Below are 22,874 nucleotides of genomic sequence, written 5' to 3' on the forward strand. Positions count from 1 at the left end.
AACGTTTAAAGAATATTGCAGTATATCCTAAACACCCCTTGCTTTGGACCTCTATTAGCAACACTACTCCTCACATATTCTCCATGATTACCTAAAGCATCCTAAATTTGCCTCTCTGTCATATAGGGAGCGGGATGTCCTACAAGTACTACTCTATTACGGGAATTAAAGAGGGCTGGGATTCCAATGGCCAAGTCCCAATTAGGCGAGACTTCGACGAGTGGTCCCAGAGTACCGATGCCAAAGACAAGATCCAAGTGATACTATATCTGCTCGCTCTTAAACGGTTCCAAGCAGTCTCTCCTGAAAAAAGAGATTCGTATTTTCAAATAGCAGGTGAATATTGCCACCTCCGAGTACCTTCTAGATAGGAGCTGAATGAAGTGTAGGTATTCATGGATATCCATACACGTCCTGGGACGAGCCTTCCACCACCACCGATGAAGTGGGGAGGAAGGGCTACTGTGTTCACGCGAACGTTCTTTTCCCTTCGTGGCATCGACCATACATGCTGCTCTATGAGGCACGTAAATACTCTTGGTTATCGCTTAGTGTATCGTGTTTCGCTTATGGTTGTGAAATAGCAACGTCTCTATGAGATCATGGTGAACGAAATCATCCCGGAACATCCAAGATACAAGACCGAGTATCTAGATGCTGCTCGAACATGGCGACTACCATTTTGGGACTGGGCTAAAAATCCCAAAGTGCCGGAGATAGTTCGCTGGAAGAGAATTGAGATCACCATCGGAGATGATCCGTCAGTGATCATAGACAACCCCCTTTACCAGTTCAAGATGCCGAATGACAAAAAGATGGGGGTTTATGGGGTAGGAAAGCTAAAGTTCCCCGACGGCGATGAATTTCTTGAGGTTAGTAATAGGTACTTCGTTTATCCCTATTGCTTCCTTTGGCCTCACCAATAACGTTTACTCACCAGTATGGAGAATGCTACGCCACGAGTCGATGCCCTGATGAGAACGAGCGCAAACCTGATAATAAGGCTTGGATAGAGGGAGTTGTCCATGATGAAAAGGTGGACGACTTTTTGACCAAGTATAGCTCTGTTACTGGATTCCCGTACGGCACTGCGGCAGAACTAGTGTACCGATTGCTGACCTATCCGATGGATTATCCTCACTTTGCTACTCTTGCTAGAGACGAGAATTCTTCTAGCGCAACTGCTAGTACATCAAGCATCACAAACGACATAAACTTAGAGTTCATCCATAATAATGTCCACTATTGGGTTGGGGGGGATGGCGGGCATATGTCCCAAATTCCAGTAGCAACATTCGACCCGGTCTTCTGGTTACATCACTGGTAAGAGATTCTTCCAGCAACTGCTCGTTTGTTGCTGACTTTTCACTTAATATGATCTAGCAATCTCGATCGTTTGTTCGCCATATGGCAGACCCTGAACCCAGGCAAGTGGTTCGAGACGGATAACCAACGATACTTCGACCAAAAGATTATTGGAAGTGGAGATGTAATCACCAACAAGACCCCTCTACGCCCCTTCCATAAAGACGAAATGGGTACAGTTTGGACACCGGATGACACTCGCGATTGGTTTAAACTGGGCTATACGTACCCTGAGCTAAAGACTGGCAAGGAGACTGGGGCTCAGCTACTTGAGATGGTGAACAAGACGTATGGGATTACCCGGCAGGAAGGATTGCAGATGACCGATGTGCCTAAAGGAATGGAGATAATTGATAATGAATATGGACAAGATGCTGGGAAGGGCGGAGTTAAGATGAATGACTACGCGCTTAGCATTCGGTACTCGAAGTAAGTTATTTTAAAATTTTCATAGCTATCCCGGCTTCTACTTACTCAACTCTCTAGATTTGCTTTGGGTGGTTATCCATTCAACATCGAAGTCTTCTTGCGACCCGAAGGCGAGACCGAGAACAAGTTTCGAACAGAAGACTTCGTCACCAACGTATTCAACTTCAGTCAGCCGTCAGAGCAGGATGGAAAAGAGGTCTGCAGCAACTGTAAAGAAGGAGAAGAGAGAGATACACAGGCAATAGCCTATGTTCCCGTCACTTCATATCTTATCAAGATGATCCAGCAGCATGAGCTATCGGATCTCCAGCCACCTACTGTTGAGAAGGTGTTGGCTAGAATGTACTGGAGGATTGTAGACCTGGTAAGTGATCATGCGGAATATGATGCATTTGACAGACGTTGACTAACGGGCTCGAACGGGCTCGAACAGGGCGGGAAAACAGTCCCCAAGGAAATGTGGAAAGACTCGATGAAACTCGGGATATCTGTATCGAAAACCCAGATGACTTACACGAATGATCCCCAAGTCAAACCAGAGTTCCCAGACCCGGAGGTGATCCCATCGCTTGGAACAAGCCCGAGTAAACCCCCGACGCCCACGTAAGTTTACCCCTTTTTCTTTTTGTGATATAAAAGTCTAACGTACGCCGTAGTGGGGTTGTCTCCAATAACATTAGCGTCGCCAAGATCTCCCAGCTCGAAGCGGAGGTCCCCACCGGAGGCTCCATCGTTTTCCAATCTCCCACGATGGATCTCGAGACGCCGCGTCGCGAGACTGGGACTGGCATCGCGCTTCTTCATTGGGATCCATCCAGCACGGCGAGTTCACGAGACGTAGAGAATTACGACATACTACTCGGCATGGTAATTAAAAACAAGCGACGCGTAGTGCAGTGCAACAGCAAGCCGGCCGGCGGGGGCTACGGAGTGACTGTGGAACTCGAGCCTGATCCTTGGTTTGGGGATAGCCCGCAGCTTAGAGTCGACGTTGAAGAGAACCAGTTCGTGGTTTATGTGGATGGAAGAAGGATCCAGGCCGTGGAAAGGCCGATCAAGAACAGCATAACGCATGTTAGATATTACACCTCGCCGACGACAGCGCAGCCGGTGTTGGCAAGGGACATTATCGCGACGACATACAAGAACAAGAACGGTGTGCCATGAATTCAGGTCTTGTATTATCTCTCCTTTTTAGGTCAATTGGGGACCTAACCTACATATGTCTGTTATATGATTGATGAATATGAACGCTCGTTTAGTGCTAATTAATGGGATCAAATCTCAAATCTCATTTCCTCTGACCGTCAAACTACTAAATTGTTAAGCAGAGTACCGATAGTTAAGTCTAGGTAGGTAGTTAACTTTTCCATTCAGTTCTCAACTTCTAAATATAGCGAGCATCTATACCTCACAAGCATGTCTCCGGAAAGCCTGCACGCACACTTCATTATCGCAAAACGACAAATAGCACGTCCTGCACCAATCCTTAGAAGTAGCTTCGATGCCGCAGATGAAGCACCACAAGGGGATAGTACCGCATTGGTCTGCCTCCTTCGCCAGAACTTGCCTCTGCGCCTCGCTCTCGTGCCCGAAGACCTGCTTCTTGAGTAATTCCCGATCGGCAGATGCACTACTCAGCTTGGGCAGCCATCGTACCCAAGGGCTTCTCCGCCGAATGGCTGACATGACGCGAAACTTCATTGCTACCTCCCTATTCACCGCAACCACGGCTCCTAAACCTCGGACCGCATCCGGCTTGTTAGTGCTAGGATCCAGCTCTAATATAACGTCTCGTATAGCTCCTCCTATCTCCTCGCTCTTTGCCGACCAGTTTTCTGCTCGTGCTGCTCGTAGAATACTGAGAGCTTCAAGTAGGATGGGTATTCTTACGGGCCGGCTCACAAGGGCACGCCAGTATCGTATTGTCTGGCGGATATCGTCATGGCCTGTGTAAGTGAAGCCAGTGGTAATGATCCCGTTGAATCCTATTGCGATACCACTAACGCCAATACCTTTCCCAAATATGGCGAGGTCGGGCTGCTTATCCGCTCCCATCTGAGCGTATTCAGGCCGTTGGAATGCGAAAGGAGCCCCGCATCGCATCGCCGTCATAGTCTCGTCGACAATGAGTAACAGTTTATTCCGAGCACAACATGACTTAATCATCCCGAACTTGTCTGGGTGTAGCACGGCGCCATCTTCCGTGCTAACTAGATCGAAAACTACTGCGATGCACCCTTTCGCCTTTGCGTCTGCAAATTGAACGTTTAATGCCTCTTCTGTCCCATCCTTCATGTTGACAACGATAGGTTTGGGACCCGACGCAATTGCGCTGATCTCCCATTCCTTCGAGGTATGTGCCTTTGAACCTATCAATTAGTAATTTACTTCTTTTCTCAGGAGTACAGCAGATACACATACGAGAGGTCCATATCCAGCACCGTATATGTTATCAGCAACGATGAAGTTGGGTGACAAGACATGTGTATTGTCCCAGCCCAGAAATCCCAATGCGAAATCGCGTACTCGTTTCCCAGTATCCTCTGGATTCTCATCTGGTTTTGGTTTTAAAGTAGGCGAGTTAAAAACTAGGGGGCTGGTAGCGATGGTATTCAGGATTAAGCTGGCGATCGTTGTTGGCAGCAAGGCGTCTGTCGCATGAGCGTGCATGGAAATGGGGTAGTAACCACCAAAGAAATCGCTGAAGAGGTCGGTATATTCGTGAAGGAGTTGCTGGTACTTCCTATCTACTGCACTCTTGTCTGAGGCGTACTGTAGCCATAGTGGAAGGGTCTCCTCGTCGCTCACGGTACTGCGATTGGTGTAGACACTTCCCCAACCGCTATGAAAGTCGTGGTCTAGCGGCGCGTCTAATACAGGTAGCGATCTACTATTAGAACCCATTTTACTTATGGACGTTAGGAATGTCAATTACGGCAAGTTGAAGAAGATACATGTACAGTTATGATGAGTATATAAACGGCTATTCTAGACTGTTGATTTTACTATTTCTCAGCAGCGAATCAGATCCCAAGGGCTCTCACCGTTGATCTAAAACGGGAAGTCTGCATATACCTGCCGCTCGCCATGCCGAGTATGGATTGCGAACAAGACATGGTTGGTCATTTATCTCTGTTGCATTAGCTCGAATCGGGGTCCCCATCGGTCAGTGGCTCGGTGAATATTACTGAGACAACATATAGATCGTGAGTATCCGAGGTACATTTATGTATATGGACTACCTATCATTTTCGAAAGCAGCTGAACACTAGTCGTCGATCTTCTAAATTGGATCCTCTAGATGAAGCTATAAACCTTGGCAATCGTAGATTCGCAATAGATACGCGTGCGCGGTTCACTTAATTGTCACTACCACTTTCTTGCCTCCCGACCTCTTAGACTTTTGAAGGGCGTCCTGGATCGAGCTGAGCCCTTCACCAAACACAAGCGGCTCGGGGTACTTCATGTACTTCTCTGCCGCCAATGCATGGGGTAGAAAGTCCTCGTAGACCATTTGGCCGACCTTATTTTCTCGAATCGCCACCGCCATGATCGGAAGTGCCTTGACGCCCCTCGGAATCCAGTCTGGATCAATCCAATCCCCTACTGTTGCAACAATCTTATTTCCGTCGCACTGAGAGACAGCTGCAATAGCCGTCTTGATCGTCTCTTGGCTGCCGTTCCCATCGAATGCTCCCCCGGTCTTCTTTCCAGACAGCACTCGAGCCAATTCATTAGCAAGGTCAGGATGATTATAGTCAACTACTTCTGTTGCACCTAGTTGCTTTGCAAGGCTGAAACTTTTCGGCGACGCCGTTCCGACCACTTTGTAGCCGGCTGCTGCTGCTAGTCGAACACCATTGCTGCCCACGGACCCCGTCGCGCCCAAGACTATGACCCAGATGTCTTTCTCTTCGGGGTTCACCTTGGGTGGCTGAAGCGCCAGAGTGTCATCTTGGAATAACGCGGCCGCCGCGGTTGAAATACCCAAGGGTAGAACAACGGCGTTCTCATAAGACAGAGATGGTGGGATAACACACGCCATATTAGACATCAAGACAGTATGGGTCTGAAACGCACCGTGGCGGTCATCTTCCGTTGCTAGACGAAGTGCGTGGCCTAAGACACGATCCCCAACACTGAATTGATTGGCCAGGGATCCGACTTCCACAACTTCACCAGCCACGTCGGAACCTAATATTAACGGGTAGTTGAAGACGGTCCATGGTTCGTCCTGCATACTTGTGTCGATTTTATTCATTGCAACAGCGGCAGTCTTGATGACGATCTCACTTTCGTCTGCGAATCTGTCTTCTGCTTCCCCTATAACGAGAGGCTTTCTCTCTTGCCCGACAAGGAATGCCGCAACATTAACGTCCATACTCGCGTATATATAATAGGGATATTGTGCAAGCTACAATAGTTGAAAGTATACTGAGTGTCGTAGTAAATATAAAATACCGTGTTATCCGATTATGATCGAGATCGGAGAGTTAAACAGAGTTGATACAAGGTGTCTTGTTTATAAATTTCCACTGTATTTCTTTTGATTTTATTTCTCCTCGTAGTCTCGGTTGAATTCTGCTTTTTTTCGTCTTGCATGTCGGCTTGCCATTTACGACCGCCTACCTCGCTGTTCCGGGACCCCTTCACGGATAGAGACAGCTCCTCGATCTTAGCAAGCCACTAACATTATCGGCTACGAGAAAGTCAACCAGCCAGTAGCAAAGCAACGCTTATATTGCTGAGCTCAGCTAGACCGAAAGCCACTAGAAAGGACAGCGTATAGAATGTATACAGACTGGTATGAATAATCGCATCTCCGTGGGGAAATGGCTTGTCATTCCGCCAGCCACTTGAGAGCACAGGGAATACTTAGGATAGGAATACTAAGGCATGGGACCATCTAGTAAACCAATATACGTACAGCTTCTATCAGTATAGCATATATCATAGAAATACCCGACTCTCTTCCCTCGCATGAATGCATATGCGCTCCACAGTACTATTCCCACACTTAGAATCTGCAGATTTACTTAGCTTTTCATTCGATATCACAACGACCCGCACAACATGTCTCTCTGGATCGACGCAGGAGCTACTCCACCAGCCCTGGACAAGATCAAGCTTGCCGAGTACCTCAAAGGTGACCCATCAATTATCAATAAGCCAGACCCGGCGTCGGGCCTCACCCCATTGGCAGCAGCTATACGGAAGGGAAATTCTTCCACTGTGAAGCTCCTGTTGGACAACGGCGCGAACCCAGACACGAAGACTCAAGATGGAAGAACGCCAATGTTCATGGCCGCAAGCGCACCAAAGCAACGGGCCAGAATGATACAGCTTCTTCTTGCTAAGAACCCGAACAGTTTCGATGAGGCGGGGCCTGCATCTTTCGGGAACGAGACCCCATTGATGGTCGCTACCCGGAAAGGCGATGCCGCGGCCATCAAGCTGCTTGTGGAAGCAGGGGCTTCAAAAGAAAAGAAAAATGCCAGTGGCCAAACTGCAAAGGATATAGCTGACAAGCTGCAGCCATCGGACCTTGCCGTTAAGGAGGCCCTTGATATAATCGCAACCAAGGGTAAAGGGGGGCTCATAACCTACATTAACGAGTGGGTACTGAAGGTTCTCGCCTACTACGATATTTGGAGTCCCCTTGCAGACATCTTTGATGCCTCATCTGGGACTTATTACAAAGTTCCAGGGTCTAACCCAGCACCAGGAGAGGTGAGAATGTCAACCCGGGTATACTAATGTTCTTTGGTTACTAATTCGGGACTTGACATAGGATATCGCAGAACCTCAGACAGTGGAGGATTTCAAAAATAACCTAAATAATGCAGTCAAAAGGTAACTAGTTCCAATATTCGTAGACTCTCCAAGTATTATTCCCAGCATTTCAGCATCTAAATGTGTCTTTACCAAAAGACAAACAAATTGTTTTTGGTGCGGTACCGCTAATAAGATGTCAAAGGGGCGGCCTCGAAAAGTTCTTCTCTCCCAACGATCCTTATCTTACAGATGTGGCTGAAAGGGCATTCGAACTCAAGAACGATCCGAAGAATCCTCTGAACTCGCCTTCTCAGGTCGACGGTCTTGCCAAATTAGCACTATATCAGCCAATTCTATATTGCGGTAAGCGTTAGTTCCACCCGAGAAACGCTACTTGAACTAAATGTATATCAGACGATAGCGGATCAATGTGGAGCGAAGAGAATGGTAAAGGGAAGGGAGATAGATGGCGTGCTCAGGTCGAACTTGTCAAACGAATTAGCAGCATCGCTAGCCGGACAGACCCTCTTAACAGAGGTTGCCACCTTCGGTTTATCAATCAAGAAACACCTGATGCTAATGGTCTCAATAAGGACCAAATTGAACACAAACTCAAGGGCTTTTATCCCGAGGGATGGACACCTATCGGTACAAAGTTGAGGGAGAACGTCCTTGACCCCCTTATTTATAAGGATGTTGACGCGGGCATCCCACTCAAGCGCCCCTTTCTAGTATTAGTGACCACAGATGGGTATCCCACCAGAGAGAAAGCCGGCAAGGGTGGCTCCACTGGTAAGCTAGACGAGAACGAGAACGAAGACGCGGATCGATTCCGCAAGGAGATCCACGAATGCGCCATGAGATTTGAAAATAGTAAGGAGAACTATAGGAAAGACGGTAAGTTCTCTGGCTTCTATATCTAGGAAATGACAGAGCTAAACTCCACCAGTGGTCAGATTCTCCATTAGCCAAATCGGCAAGAATATCAGCTATGCCGAGGACGAGGAAAAGGTGAAGGCGTTCCTAGACGGCCTAGAGTATGATGCCGATATCCAGGACGTCCTCTATCGAACAGCAGGTGAGCTTTTATTTCCCTCAGGCAATAGTTTGCATAAGAGGTAATTTAAGAAAACTAACATCCGGTGTAATCAGAACTTATGGATTCACGATACGAAGAGCTCAGGGAGAATGAGGAGGACTTGGAACGCTGGGTATGTCTATTCCTACCTATGTTAATGTTTTAAGTTCCCATTTACTAATACCCAATAGCTACTCAGTACCTTGCTGTCCCCTCTACAATCGCTTTATAACCAGTAGCAGGTTTCAGGGAATTGCTGCCTATTTCTCTTCCCTCTAAAGTGTGGCTTATGAACTATATCGTCCTTATAGGAAAAGGGAGCTAGGAGGACATGGATGGATTCACCCTTTCGATGCTAAGTCATGGGCGCATAACGCTGCTTGGAATAGTAGATGTAGACCCTTCTATGCTACTTCGATATTTTTCATCTTTGGTCATTCCATTATCATCATAACCCAAATAATGATAATACCTAATTGTTAACATTTTACTATCGTTGGTGCCAGCCCTCTTACTAATGTCACTTTAAGCCCTTCAAGTATTTAAAGGACTATTGTTAGCACCTCATCATAGAATTATACCTTGGGTACTATACCTGATGTATAAACTCTGGATATAATATATCCGAAGAAAAAGAGTTTCTATATAGGTCAACCACACCGCCCTACAGTGTCATAGCGCGGGGTGATGCTTAAGAGGCTCGTTCACTTGACGATGGAATACTCTTACCAAATATTAGTTTGAGAGTAGACGCATTATAACCACATAGCATAGGTACCTAGCCACGATGAAGTGACGGAGGAGTAAGCGAACGGGCTGGAGCCGCGTTAATGAATAAAGTATTGACTTATACTCAGGTAAATAATTCAAGATGTATAACGTCGTTTTAGTTTTGCTTTCGGCTAGCTTATTAATATCAGCTTGAATGTCTATACCATCGACTATAGCACACAGACTACCACTATCTGAACACTAATACCTGATACGATACTGAGTATAAATTTCGCAAACAAGGTTCATCCTATGATTCTCATTGATACCGTCAGAGCGGGAGGGCCACCTATTAAAGTAAAGAAGATGCTCCCCCAAAAACCAACAGTTTTCAACACACCATGCTCGAGAAAGATAAAAAAAAAAAAAAAAAACGATATTAATTCTTAATTTATCCCAAAATGGAGCCCCTGTTCCAAGCCATCAACATCCCGTTACGAAAACGCGGGAAAATACTCGCCGCGCTGAAGAAAACAGTTACGAAGCTCTTCGGCTGGGTATACTGCTCCAAGAAGGAGCCCCAAATGCCTAGTATGTAGCGTCGTGAACCAAAGGTGTGAGAACGAGCGAGCGTCGAGGCTAACATGGCGATAATATAGAGGAGAGGCCCCGTTTCGACCTTGACAGTTGACTATGAATCCCTAGTACTCTTACATTTGTGATGGACTTGACCTTGCAGTATGTGTTGAGCAGATCTATCACATTCGCGTTATTCTCCTATTATAATTTACCTAGGAATTACAGTCGTCGAGGATATTATAATGGGGGCGTATTGAAATTATAGCTGGTAAAAAGGACGGTAGATGAGCTTTATGAGGAAACATAACTTACCTAACTACACGTTCTTACTAGTTATCTACTTCAGCAATAACAGTCACAGACTTTACATCGAGGACATCGTTGATAAACCATACCAGGTAGCCTCGTATTAAACCATAATTTCCACATATATTCATTCCCCTTAAATATCTTAAATTTCAAGACTGGCAAGTCTCACCTAACAATAACAGGAATAAAAATTCGGCTGCACATTAAACTAGAAATGAATAAACTGAAAGTGACGTCTTTATCTTCAAAGTACCAATTCTGGCCGATTATATGTATCTACTCGTCCACACGCCACCGATGCTCTACTCGTCGCATTTATCCATCATCTTATATACACAGGCGGCGGAAGCCCACCATGCCTTAAGAATCCCGTAACTTCTCTCTCTCTCTTCGCTTTCTTGCTTTCTTGTTTGCTGCGCGCACGGTATGCTATCACATCCAGGTGTCAAATCCTGCCTTAGTCTTTTGGTAGAACGCCTTGTCACCAGCCTTTCGCCTATAGTGAAAAATTCAAGTGAAGAAAAGAAAACAGAACGCAAGAAAAGAACAAAGACGAGGCACCAACTCTCCTCTGTAACAATAGTAATTCGAGATATAATAAGGGTCTCCCTCGAGAGGGACTGGCGGTGACACGTTGTGCAACCTCGACTTGAGAAGAAAGTCTATGATGCAAGAAACTAGAACCTTCAACCTTCTGACCAACATCGTCATCTCATTATATAAGTCCTCCCACAGACTCCATGCACCCTAGAAACGCCGACGCCTTTGTAAATGGAAGCGAGCAAAAAAAACGAAAAGGAAGACCATTTGGAACGTTTGATTCGGTGGCCTGGCTAGAAAACCATAGCGGTATCGTGAATAGTTCGTCCGATATCGTACTTGAGCACATGGTGCTCCGGATATCACATCGAATGCAATAAAAGAAGCCAAAACCCGAACATCACGCCATCTTTCAAGGATTATTGCGGGAGCCATCGTAAGTGTTTTTTATTCATGCTCATGGATATGGTTGTCTTTATGGTGAATGAATGCGGACTTGAAGGATTTACCCCGAGTCCGCCTTCTTATTCTGCTGACAATCCCATTATCCTCCTCTGATTGTGCAACGCCGGAACGAGTCGACTCAAATCTGCTTAACATGGCAGCTGAAGTAAACTCGTTGGACATTTCGTAGCTCTGCCTAACTCGATCCATCGAAGCTCGCATACGGTCGTAAGACGGACGAACCCGATCGTGCGATGGGCGTACCGGAGGTTCAGGAGGCGGATCAACCGGTTGAGCAACAGGAACATCAATCGATGGCTCGTGTCTAGTATAATTAGTGCCGTCGCTGCCATTCTGGCTACGAGAATTATGACCCGCAATAGACTGAGTCGCGACAGAAGGTGGATAAATAGGTTTTAAATCTTCGTCCACGCTTGCGAATTGCTGGTGTCGTCGGCGCCTAGACGACTGCGATGATCCCGAAGAGCTGGATTTCACTAGGACCTCGCTTGGACTCTCATTTTCCAGTTTATCGAATTTGCCTATGGTAACCTGTTCCCGAATGATATCCACATCTCGGGGCCAGTAAACTTTGCGCAAGGCCTTGATAGCATACCGAGGAGCCAATGCAAGAATCGGAGTCGCAATCAAAACCGCCCAGAACGAAACTTCGCCGTAAATCTGGGGAGCTCCTTCGTAAAGCGTACCGGCAAATGTTGATGATGTATAAACACCGGTCCAAAAGAAGACAACTAGGTCGCTAAGAGCAATAATAAGGAGCGTAAGCCAGTCCCATCGGTATGTGTTGATGAGGATGTAAAGATTGATTGTAATGATACACGGATGCGTAACATAGACGCCGAATCGATACCGATCCATCACATCAAGTCCGTTTGCGGTAACGGCCGAGGTGGATGCAAAGGTTAAGTATGGAACGAAAAAGCATATTACACTTTGGTATAAACCATCCAACATGTAAAACCTACTCCTTGTTAGCAAATTCAGTTAAACATAATCAAATAGGGAGATATAATTACCAAAACTTGTGCTGGGTCCATTCAAGCCGTTCAATGCCACGTCGATATAGCTGAGGAACAGCTAAGGAGACTTTATCGGACACATCCTGGTCGAGGACACCAATGACAATTGGGGGCACGGAGGTGAAGATAAGGTTGAATAGAAGGATATAAGTGTACTCGAAGAGATACGTGATGTCGAAGCTGCAGAAACACTGAAACCAAAGAATACACAAGGTCCAAACCATGTTTTTGTAAAAGAAATTGGCGATCGCTTCCGCCATCCTCCTATAGGACCAGCGGCCATGAATCAAAACTAATCGTTCCAGAAACCGGAACTGACCAATGGCATAATCGGCAGACATGACGGCTTGACGGCCTTCAACACCGGCGATACCTACACCGACGTCCGCTTCTTGAATCATCGCGACATCGTTGGCTCCATCCCCGATGGAGAGCGTCATGACATCAAGACCGTTCTTGACCATGGATACAACAGCAGCCTTCTGCGCAGGACTGACACGACAGCAAAGAACGGAGGCGCACTGCTTGCAGAGAAGGAGAAACTTTTGCTTCAAGCTGTCATCGAGCACCCACCTCAAAGTGAACCCGTCGATCACGAGAGCATGGGTTGGCGCTGGCGGCTCATGATTCTTCCTGGCGCGGGCCAAGTCTTCGTCGTCACCAGTGATACCAAACATCTTGAGCTTCGCATCTAGCTCTCGTCCAATTTCGTTTACGAATAAATCATCAGGTGTCGAACCAGTTTCATCCTCTTTCACTTTAAGATTAATAAGTTCCATGTCGTTATTGAGTAGGTTGCAGGAAAAACCAATGTTGATAGCAGTTTCGACTTTGTCTCCGGTGAGTACCCATAGCTTAATTCCTGCTCGGCCGAGCAATTCGATCGCGTCGGGTACGCCGTCTTGAAGGCGATCTTCGATTGCTGTTCCTCCCAGAAGAGTTAATTCTTGCTCAATCTTGTCGGCAACTTCCTCCAACTTCTCTTCTCGTTCGTGCAACGCGGTGGAGGCCTTGTCGTGCTCCTTACGCCACTCGAGGTATTCGTGCTCAGAAAGTACACGCTCGGCTATGCATAGGGTTCGTAGGCCTTCCCGAGCAAACATTTCAAGGTGCTCAGCAGTAGTCTTCCGAAGCTCCGCTTGCTCACCACGCTTCAGGCGCGAATATATAATACTATCCGCACCCTTACAAAATAGAACAATACGGCCGTCGGGCATCTTCACGATAGCGCTCATTCGTTTTCGGCTAGAGTTGAACTCGATCGTGTTGAGGATTTGGTAGTGTATTTCTTCGCCCATAACATTTACTCTGATACCGTCTGCTGTATGTCCGAGAACAGTGAATCCCATATCACGAGCAGTTGCTACGAGTGCTGCTTCATCTGGCGATTGAGCTTTGAAGTCAATTTTAGGGGGATCGCCCGGAATATGATCTGCTATAACGGTATGACAAAGTGCCAATGCGAGCATAAAGTGCGCATTGGCTTCTTTTTGCTCCTCGCCAGACTCGCCTCGTAAATCATCAACAAAATCTGGAGCAATGAACGTCATATCTTCTCCGTGAAGATACGGATTATCGTGGATCTTTCGAAGTCCCTCCAACGCGTGGACTTTTCCGGCGGCGATCTGTTCTCTGGCCCTGGCAGATTCTTTTGCTACATCAATACCCAAACGTTTCTGCATGCCGGCTTGAGCTTCGGTGTATGCTTCTCCGTACGGCTGGCCATTGATAGTAGCCTTCTTGAATTCCATGACGTTCTGGGTGAGAGTGCCCGTCTTGTCTGAGAAGATATATTCAATCTGACCTAAATCATCAGATATGTTCCATGATTTTGGTACACATGGATAGTCGATTTTCTCATAGTACATCTCAACATCGCTATATATGAAAATAGCCTGCAGCGTACGCACAATTTCGAGTGAAATATAGAGGGAGATCGGAACGAAATTTTGGAAGACAATAAGCGCGGCCCAGAATGTAATAAAGCCGGTCATGCCAGGAGTACCACCGACGGAACCATAGTCAAACCAAGCGGTTGAAGCGTCGCTTTTGCCCCACGACACTCCATTGACGATGGCACACAAAAGACACAATGCGCCGAGAATACCGAAGTTACAGATAACGTTGAAGTTTAGCTCCCGGGCGATTCGGGCACGTTTACTTGGCGTGACACCTGCATTCATCATAATTTTCGTATCGTGACCCGTAAACATAACGAAGCCGAGAACCCATTCCGTATTCCTTAAGTTGCAGCCTCTAAGGAGCATATTGTCTATGGATATCGGCTCTGACATTTCTCTGGGACCATCTGGCATCATTTGTTTCCACTTGATAGCGCCATTATACTTGTAGAGGTTAGGTTGAGGTGGTTCGCTCTCGATAAAGAATTGGGCGCGCTCGCAGTCCCTTGCATGCTTCAAAGTTCGTCCGCAGCGGAGTGCTTGACGAACTTTCAAATTTGTTTCTCCATCCAGATTCTTGGTTTCCACATAACATGCACCGTCTGAATCGGAGGTGGCGAGAACGATGATATCCGCAGGAAGCTCATCATCATTATAAAGTCGTACAAAATCCCCAACCTGTAGATTTTTCCAGTGATCTTTGTGAAATCGGGCCTGGCCAGGTTTCACATCGTAGTTAATAAGGTCTCCTTTTATCCTGGCCAGCGTCTCCGGCTCGTTTGGAGTATGCGACCTTTCAGATGTCGGGAGTTCCGGGATTTCCATTAAATCTTGCCTAGGTGTCTGGGGAGGAAGAGGGGACGTGACCGGTGTCATCTGAATATCTTCATATGCAGACACATATGACGTTCTGTCGGTGTGAGGAGATAGCATGGTAGAATCGCGACGTGTCGCCTTGGTTTCAACAGAGGGACGCGGATCTGATGAATTTTCCAACATTCCCTTTGTTTCATTCTTCTTCCCTAAGCCCTTCACCGCACGCCAAAACGTTGCGAGGGATCTCGAAGTAGCCTTCTTGATCCTCCGCCATAGCGAAACATTATCTTCGGTAACATTGACATTGTTCCATCCCACAAGGCGGTGCACGGGTGCGTTATTTAATTCGTTGTCAAGAATCGTCCTGCGATAATCTTCGATCGCGTCCTTGATAGCCGTCACAGCAAGGATGAATATTAAAGGTACCGCATTAAGTCCTGGATTAGTACCTCCAAAAATAGGAAAGATCTATAAAAAAATTGAAGTGTTAGAGTCCCTCCCGAACGCATGCGATTTATTTCACTTACAATAAGAATCACCATGAAAAGGAAGAAAATGTTGGCAATATTGTGGAATTGGAACCACAAGTTCTTAGGGATGAAAGACAATGGTGTATACTTGGCCGTCCGAATCTTGTTTCGAGCATATGAACGAACGGGGTTGCCTTCTTCATCTTTCAGCTCGTCAGGCAAAGGCAGATTGAAGTACACCATCCTTCCCCCGTCATCCTCCTCCTCCTCAGCAGACACGGCACTCTTCGAATCGCCTGGTTCATTCTGCTCGGTCGCAGACGCGCTGTCGTATGTAGCGTGATCGTCACTCGTAGACTGACTGCCGCCCGAATGGCGTTTCTTCTCTGTCGAGCCAGTCCGCTTATGTATCCTATCTTTGAGGGATAGCCTCTTAAGACCACTGCTCTTGACAGTGAGTTTCCGAGTAGCCCATCTCGATCTGTTGACCGCCTTGTCATTGTCACCTTTCGGCATTTTGGGAGAGCTGCGGGCACAGCCCGTTCAACCCGACGTGTCCGCCAGACTGGCCTTCCGTGGCCACGAGTCTTGCGTATGAATTCCTAAGGCGCTAAGTTGTGCTGAATGCGGAGACTCGGGCAATTGGCTGCAATCGCGTCGGGGTCGCTAAAGTGAAAGAAAGTGAATCGTCGGTCGATATTATCGTCACGATGTTTTGGTCGGGGAAGATTTGCATCTAGGAAAATGGGTTGTGATCGCTCGTCCTCCGGCTTCCCTTACTTGGTACTGGGGGGCAATCGTGTTGTTGATGGCGTTAAGGACAGAATTGGAAAGGGAACAATGGAAGTTTTTGATTGATCGCTACGTCGGAAGGGCCGGGGTTCTAAGGTACACTGAATACTGTGTCGGCACTGTAAGCAAGACGGGCTGGAAGGTAGTACAAAGTCGCGTGTACGCATGCATCTACATATGCACTTACCCAAATAGCCTACAAAACCCGCGAATACATCTCCCTAGGTATCTTCTCGGCGGTAACAAGGGAAAGCCCCAAGACATTGGCGCAATTTTATGTAACTTGAAATTATACCCAACTCGAGTTGTTTGTGCACATTGTTGTTATGATCATATTATCTTTTCATACCCTTTTTAGTAGGGGAAGTCGATATAAATTGCGATATGTGATAAGATATAGAAATGAAAGCGATAAATACTTGAACTGCCAAACGTACCTACCTACCTATGTTTTTGAAGTCAGTGTGCGGAATACATCATGTAGTGTTCCATATCATGTCCACTATACCTACATGGAAATGTATAAATGTACATACTTAGATAAATACATTTATGTAGGCTTGGTAATCAGAGCTACACTGTGCACGCTACCTATCTTATATTGGGCAAGTACAGCGACTAACAATATCCTTGTATCACCCAATCCACTAAGAAAATGCCTCTAAGAATCGATGATTTCGGCTAAGATTCTTTCGTTATGCAGGCTGTGAATCCTCAGAGTAGGACGAATTTCTTAAGTTAGAATAGTTCTACGAATAATAATTCTACATGTAGTATTTCATCAAGCTAGCAAGCTAGCTTCTGAAGTCAGCAATGGGATAGCCATTGTATTGGATCACATTCAGCTGATTATATCAGATCTCACTATAATCCCTAAAACTTGACCAGGTTGACTTGACCTGAGAATTTAACTAAGACATATCCCTCTTACTTACACCTCTACAGGGCTCCCCGCGCACGCATCTTTGACCTGCCTGCAGAGCATTCCATTCTTTTCTATTTTTTGAGGCTGAATTTGGTAAATACCCCTCGGCCTCGGTAGCAACTCCGGATTCCTTGAACCCCTAGGACTTGCGCTAAACGGTTACAGTGCAGCAGCGTGGGTAGTTGTAAATGATCCTTCAAGTATGACTTTACCCCTTCTCTCGAGTTAGAGTATCACCATTTTCGCATCCATCACATCCGTTATCACACCTGTTAGACAAACATTCTGTTCTGGATGCTGTCCATAGCCTCCCGCGCCACGGATTAAATTCGCGCTATTCGTGTGGATTGCCAGAAACAAGCCTTCGTATATCCCATATACGTGCTTCTTAGTGGCAGCATGGTGTCAATACAGGCTCCGCCTTGTTAGAAAAAGCCATACGTAAGCTAGTTCTGCTGAGGCGATCAAGAGGAGTGCCTTTCGCACTACTTACTATGGCGAAGTTCTGATTCCGAGTGACTAGGCTTGCATCTAGTGATCTGACTAACCTACAGTAATGCAAAGGAAAATAGGTAATAGTTGGCATACACTTCCCTATGCCCCCCCTAAATGTGCTACGGCGGTGTCGAAACACCACTTAGCATGGGTTGCGCATTCGTTTGACATGGGTCTTCGACGCACATCATCGATTTATCTAGCAAGTGGTATCGGAGGCACAGACGGGGTGTGAGAGATCCTTCAGGAGTTGTCTTAACCAACCAATTCCCTCCGCTTAGTCCTACATAGGAGCCGTTGCTAATATATTGAGCAGGTGTGTTCCGTGGAAGAATGGGACAAAATGCGCGAAGAGCATAGGAGGTATTTGTGTTTTGTGTTTTGTGTTGTGAACCTTGAGTCAAGCCTAAATTAAAGTCTTCCTGGTTGTCCGTATGAGACACTGTATAGCATAAGTACCTAATCCATTATCCACTATATTATTCGGATAATCCCAATTCATATGTACCTCTATTGTATGTAAGTCCGAGCAAGCCCGAAAAGGCGGATATAGTCTAGCCTAGCCTAGCCCTTTTCCTAGCGTTGTAGCTGGTCCTATGAGATACAGTTTACGATTTACTGTAACATTATCAAGTTTATCAAGTTTATCAAGTATATCTTCCGACTAAAGCAGCAAAGCCTGCAAAGGTCTGTGAGGCAACGCTAAAAAGAGGTAAAACTCTCGGGTTATACCGTTACGGTTCTCCGTTACGTCTAAGCATCTGATTACATAAGAACCTCATACGAAATACCTAATCTGATCTGAATAAGATTACACTATCGAGGTGGCGATGCAATGCAGCTAACGTTTGATAAGCGTTTGCGTCACTTGCCGTCAGCCTTTTCGACCGAAGTCTTGTTACAACCGAAATCCGTGGAGTACATATAGATATACGTGCATTGCACATACATACCTCGTACATTAGCAGATGTAGATTCCCGCTCAGCTCCCCATCTTTCTACATCTTTCTACATCTTAAATTAGAAAAGCAGGCTCTGCGTGTATCAACTTAAAACAGCATAGATTTTCGCATATAGCCTCACAGCTTAAGCGACTCAGCGAATCAAGTATCGGACTTAAACGCTGTATAATAAATAGGATCAAAAAGCTTATCTTTCTGTCTAAGTAGAAGATGGAATTTTAGATTCATATCCATTAGGCACGTAGGAATGAAAATCAAGGCTGCTACTATATTGTAAATGTATTCTGTTTGTGGGGTGTTAATAACCCCTATTCCAACTTGGCGAACATAGATGATGCATTACCATGTGTATCACGCCACGGCAGCCTTAAATCGTTGTGCATGTTTATCAATTTTGTTAGGGAGAGATTGTGAAGGGCATTTAAGGGATTGAGCTCTTGTTCTGTTACCCCTGATGCGCCGATTAGTGTACTAACAGGGCACAATAAAGGCTGGCAAATCTTGGAACTGCAACAGGCGGAACCGACCCGAACCCCGCCAAGCGTAGGTAAACCCAAGCGTAAATCCGGTGGATCTCTCCTTACCCCGAACCAGTTTCCCTTTTTTAGCTATTGTACATTGGGACTGTCCAATAAACATACCTGATAAGGTTAGAGTTCCAAGATTCAAGCTGCCTAACTAAGCATCACAGGTACCTAAGTACCATCATCCTAGTTAAAAGGATTTAACGTTGTTCCGTTGTTCCGTTGTCCGTTGTCCGTTCTACCTACGAGTCAACTTTCAAGTCAACTTTCAAGTCTAGACACGTCTGAGAACGGCCCCACATCAAATTAATCTTTACGACGCGTGTCTCTCAAGCGTCCCGCCAAGCATCAAACTAGAGCTGAATGAGTATCTATGACTTTGTAACTATATGCCCCTGTTGTTTCTAACAGTATCGATGAAATCCATCGTAAGCTTGTCGTACTACCAACAGATTTGCATATAGTATGTCGATGTCCCGGAACCGGGATATTAGAGGCTTCTTCGGCAAAGGTGCTAGCCGTAGTAACTCTGAATCCCAGCCGGTCTCCTCGTCAGAGCCGGTCCGGGATCTGCAACCCTCATTTTCATCCCCTAGGACACCTCCGAAACCCACTCCGAAGCTACGTGATCGGACCGATGAAATTAAAGGGTCTGACGATGAAGACGGCGGCTCGGACGACTCATTGGAGTCTATATCTGCATTCATCCAACGGAAAAAAGGCCCTGCGCCTTATCAAAGAGACTCAAATCTAACCTCCACGCCTAGGGCGAAGAGGATAGCCCCTAATCCAGCCCCTCCACTGAAATCGCCATTGACGATACAGCCTAAACATAAATTTGACCTGAAATACTTAATCAACCATGCTCGGCAGTCTGACAGGGCAGATGAGAGTGCTAGGATAGCAGATGAGCTCATCAACCAGAGCGAAGAAGATGATGAGAATGGTCAAATTTTAATAGAAGTGCAAAATGACCCGACGCTGTTGCAAAAGACAGCTAAGGAACTTCTTAAGGATGACGAGGAGGACGCCAAAGGCGACAAGTTGATGAGAGCTATGAATCGTACTAAAGTCGACGGGTCTCATAGACTATATTATTTCTTTAGCCTCGAACAGCCCCTATTTAAACCTCCTAGGAGTCTATTCCCGCAAGAGGCGGCAAAGGGGTGTTGGGAATGTCTCGCTAACTCGCGAGCGCGAGATCAAGCCGTCATTCTCGGCTTACCCCATACCATTGCCTCCAAGGGTAGGGCACTCCCGGATGAGCTTTTCTTATGGATCATCGAGGAGGTTTGCGCTGAGAGAAACGCCCAGCTGCGCATACAGTACTGCAATCTGGTAGCTCTGTATCCTAGTAGCATCAAACGTCTTGTCACTGAGAAGCGACTATACTCTATGCTCGAAAGGTTAGGTGGGCCGAAGTATTCTCGCAGCCAAAATAACCCTAAGCTTGAGAGTTTGTCCAGAGTGGATGATCCGTATCCTCGAAAAGACTGGTCAGGCCTGGTGACTTTTCTCGAACTATTAGAACGCATGGCCCCAATTTTGAGCACGCAAAATGCAATAGGGGCTATTAAACTACTACTACGGATGGGACTCGACCCCCTTGTGAGTACGACAGTTCGTTCTGAGCATGCTGCAGCGATGGAAGCTCTTGTCACGGCATTATCGAAGTTGAGTACATCCCAATGGAATGAAACTGTGAGTCTTAGCCCCTTTTCCATACGTGTGAGATCAATAAAACTAACACCCACCAAGTGCGAGACGATATCCTCTTATCTCTACGAGAGTGTAGACGAGCCCATGCATCAGGCCATCCCTATCAGCCACATGCCTAAAACTACCACTAAGCTCCTCGACCTACGCCAGCGCATGGCAGCCGTGGTACTCTTCAGGGACCAAGGGCTGAGTAGTAGACCAGTTGACGAAAGTTTAACGCTTGCCCATGTCATCGATCGGCTTGACTCGAGTGATTTTCGTGTCGGGGTATCCACCAACTTCGAGGACCTACGGGCGCTAATAACGCTTCTGGACATCGCTGTCGGCAATGCAGGCTTCATTATGCTGCAGCACTCGGGAAGTGACACGGAGGATGCAGCTCGCAAGTTCGATGCCGACATCGATGTCTTGACGTTTAGGCTTAAGGTGATACATGATAAGATTCACGACAGCACTCTACTCTCCCGCAAGGTCGCCAAGGCATCCATCGACTTGGTAGCCAAACGATTAACATACGCGGTGCGCACGCGGCCGCCACCCAAGACAAGCATATTCGACTCGGAGCCTAGAGAGGATGCCAATATACCCAAACAGCGGGCATTCATGAAGAACTGGGCGCAGAAGAAGGCGGAGCGGAATAACGCTGCTACGGTTAGCTAATAAGGAAGAAACAGATGATAGTATGGCACGAGTGTTGTACGACTAGCTATTGGTAATATAGAGGGTAAATTGGTGTGTTTTATTGATGCTGACGTTCCTGCAACGCCTTATGATATACAGCAAGCAGCCTTCTAGTGAGCACCATCAATAAATAATAGTACGGTTCTAGATTCCGTGCTCAAACGCGACTGACTACCCCTTATAAGAGACCCCTAGACGAGGAGAATAATGTGACGCTACCTAAGCATAATATTCTACCCGTCCCCTTCTCTTCTTTGCAGACGTCCAGCGTTATTAACACGTATTTGTGCTGACGCTCATGGGTGAAGTTAAACCTCGATGTGAGGTTCTGTTTAATCGTAGAACTTGCGGTTGGGGTTCTTGCCGAACAACGTCTCTCGCACAGCGGGGAGACCGCTGGTTTGTAGGAGTAGCAGTCTCTGGTCGAAGGTATTGTTGATCTCGATCTTGCCCTGGCCACCTACAATAAATAGTCCGCCGGAGCTGCATGTGATAATTGGTCGTCAGCATACTATATATTTTTACACGAATTTTACCGAACCCTCTGGTTCAGAGACAGCATAACTCACCTTCCCTCGGGCAACGCGTTGTCCTCATCGATTGTGACCTTAGTCTCCTTGTCCGTATTGCTCTTATACTCGCTCTCGGCGTCCTTGATAGCATCCTTCAGGATGGCGTAGTCGGCCTTTCTGGCGCGGACCTGGACCTCGGGCTCGGACAGGGCGTACAGGCCCTCGAGGAGTAGGTTCTTGAGGACGGCGCGGTACTTGGCGGTGTCTTTTGTGCCCTCGTCGAGACGTTTGGAGACGACGGTGAAGATATCGTCGAGGAGCTGCTGGCGGGCGGCGAGGACCTTGAGACGGGACTTGTTGGCGACGGTGGAGCGGGTGATCTGCTGGGACATGGCGGCTTGCTTGAGGCGCTTGGCGTGGGCGGCGTCGATGGCGTCGGTTTCCTGGCGCACTAGCTTGGACTTCTCGATGCTGAATTCCTCGTTTGCCTTGATCTCGATCTCGCGCGCCTTCTCGAGGGCCTCCTGCTTGATGAAGGCCGTCATCTTGCGGAGCTCCTGTCCGACCTGTTTCGCGAGGGGACATTGTTCATTAGTATATTATTGCTATTGACTATGATCCGACTTCAACCACATTCATGTATTCTTCTACAACTTGAAACTCCGGCGTCGTATCCAGTTACTCATACTTGCGGGCGAGGAAATTATTTACCTGGTCGTCGGACAAGGCGTGGACTTGCGACATCTTGGAGGGAGTATGAGGAGGAGACTTGGTGTTCGGGGGTTGAAGAGGAGCGAGGCTGGA

The 22,874-nt window shown here is 46.8% G+C and overlaps 7 protein-coding genes across 7 annotated transcripts; 3 read left to right on the forward strand and 4 right to left on the reverse strand.

Annotated features, from left to right (window-relative positions):
- Nucleotides 1–89: 89 nt before the first annotated feature.
- On the forward strand, nt 90–2,961 carry F4813DRAFT_394953 (tyrosinase; the record flags this gene model as incomplete). Its single annotated transcript, XM_049247640.1, has 8 exons — nt 90–336; nt 390–523; nt 585–872; nt 941–1,323; nt 1,384–1,794; nt 1,852–2,158; nt 2,228–2,397; nt 2,451–2,961. The coding sequence occupies exons 1-8, from the start codon at nt 135–137 to the stop codon at nt 2,959–2,961; spliced, it is 2,406 nt and encodes an 801-aa protein (XP_049104802.1). The 5' UTR covers nt 90–134.
- A 118-nt stretch (nt 2,962–3,079) lies between these two features.
- On the reverse strand, nt 3,080–4,833 carry F4813DRAFT_12301 (uncharacterized protein). The gene is made up of 2 exons (XM_049238624.1): nt 4,219–4,833; nt 3,080–4,158 (listed from the first exon to the last, which is right to left on the reverse strand). Exons 1-2 carry the CDS (start codon nt 4,699–4,701, stop codon nt 3,199–3,201), a joined length of 1,443 nt encoding a protein of 480 aa, XP_049104803.1. The 5' UTR covers nt 4,702–4,833; the 3' UTR covers nt 3,080–3,198.
- A 260-nt stretch (nt 4,834–5,093) lies between these two features.
- F4813DRAFT_12321 (oxidoreductase) lies at nt 5,094–6,258 on the reverse strand. The gene has a single exon (XM_049238626.1). It carries the CDS (start codon nt 6,176–6,178, stop codon nt 5,153–5,155), a length of 1,026 nt encoding a protein of 341 aa, XP_049104804.1. The 5' UTR covers nt 6,179–6,258; the 3' UTR covers nt 5,094–5,152.
- A 540-nt stretch (nt 6,259–6,798) lies between these two features.
- Nucleotides 6,799–8,889, forward strand: F4813DRAFT_394955 (uncharacterized protein; the record flags this gene model as incomplete). Its single annotated transcript, XM_049247641.1, has 7 exons — nt 6,799–7,527; nt 7,589–7,650; nt 7,775–7,935; nt 7,987–8,469; nt 8,522–8,650; nt 8,725–8,783; nt 8,842–8,889. Exons 1-7 carry the CDS (start codon nt 6,871–6,873, stop codon nt 8,887–8,889), a joined length of 1,599 nt encoding a protein of 532 aa, XP_049104805.1. The 5' UTR covers nt 6,799–6,870.
- Nucleotides 8,890–11,098: 2,209 nt separating this feature from the next.
- Nucleotides 11,099–16,106, reverse strand: F4813DRAFT_12341 (phospholipid-translocating P-type ATPase). The gene is made up of 3 exons (XM_049238627.1): nt 15,518–16,106; nt 12,271–15,458; nt 11,099–12,215 (listed from the first exon to the last, which is right to left on the reverse strand). The coding sequence occupies exons 1-3, from the start codon at nt 15,974–15,976 to the stop codon at nt 11,237–11,239; spliced, it is 4,626 nt and encodes a 1,541-aa protein (XP_049104806.1). The 5' UTR covers nt 15,977–16,106; the 3' UTR covers nt 11,099–11,236.
- A 3,517-nt stretch (nt 16,107–19,623) lies between these two features.
- F4813DRAFT_384423 (uncharacterized protein) lies at nt 19,624–21,537 on the forward strand (the record flags this gene model as incomplete). Its single annotated transcript, XM_049246087.1, has 2 exons — nt 19,624–20,859; nt 20,917–21,537. The coding sequence occupies 2 exons, from the start codon at nt 19,624–19,626 to the stop codon at nt 21,535–21,537; spliced, it is 1,857 nt and encodes a 618-aa protein (XP_049104807.1).
- A 353-nt stretch (nt 21,538–21,890) lies between these two features.
- Nucleotides 21,891–22,814, reverse strand: F4813DRAFT_378304 (ATPase, V1/A1 complex, subunit E; the record flags this gene model as incomplete). The annotated part of the gene is made up of 3 exons (XM_049245325.1): nt 21,891–22,041; nt 22,128–22,636; nt 22,782–22,814. 3 exons carry the CDS (start codon nt 22,812–22,814, stop codon nt 21,891–21,893), a joined length of 693 nt encoding a protein of 230 aa, XP_049104808.1.
- Nucleotides 22,815–22,874: the final 60 nt, after the last annotated feature.

The sequence above is a fragment of the Daldinia decipiens genome, assembly GCF_022478715.1.
Source record: "Daldinia decipiens strain CBS 113046 unplaced genomic scaffold F4813scaffold_1, whole genome shotgun sequence".
Lineage (NCBI taxonomy): Eukaryota > Fungi > Ascomycota > Sordariomycetes > Xylariales > Hypoxylaceae > Daldinia > Daldinia decipiens.

Bases quoted from the DNA above. Each gene is read 5' to 3' on its own strand.
- F4813DRAFT_12321 (XM_049238626.1), bottom strand. From the start codon at position 6,178: ATGGACGTTAATGTTGCGGCATTCCTTGTCGGGCAAGAGAGAAAGCCT.
- F4813DRAFT_12341 (XM_049238627.1), bottom strand. From the start codon at position 15,976: ATGCCGAAAGGTGACAATGACAAGGCGGTCAACAGATCGAGATGGGCT. The intron at 15,459-15,517 runs GTAAGTGAAATA...ATTTTTTTATAG, and splicing joins TTTTCATGGTGATTCTTATT to ATCTTTCCTATTTTTGGAGG. The intron at 12,216-12,270 runs GTAATTATATCT...AACAAGGAGTAG, and splicing joins TGGACCCAGCACAAGTTTTG to GTTTTACATGTTGGATGGTT.
- F4813DRAFT_12301 (XM_049238624.1), bottom strand. From the start codon at position 4,701: ATGGGTTCTAATAGTAGATCGCTACCTGTATTAGACGCGCCGCTAGAC. The intron at 4,159-4,218 runs GTATGTGTATCT...ATAGGTTCAAAG, and splicing joins GTGCTGGATATGGACCTCTC to GCACATACCTCGAAGGAATG.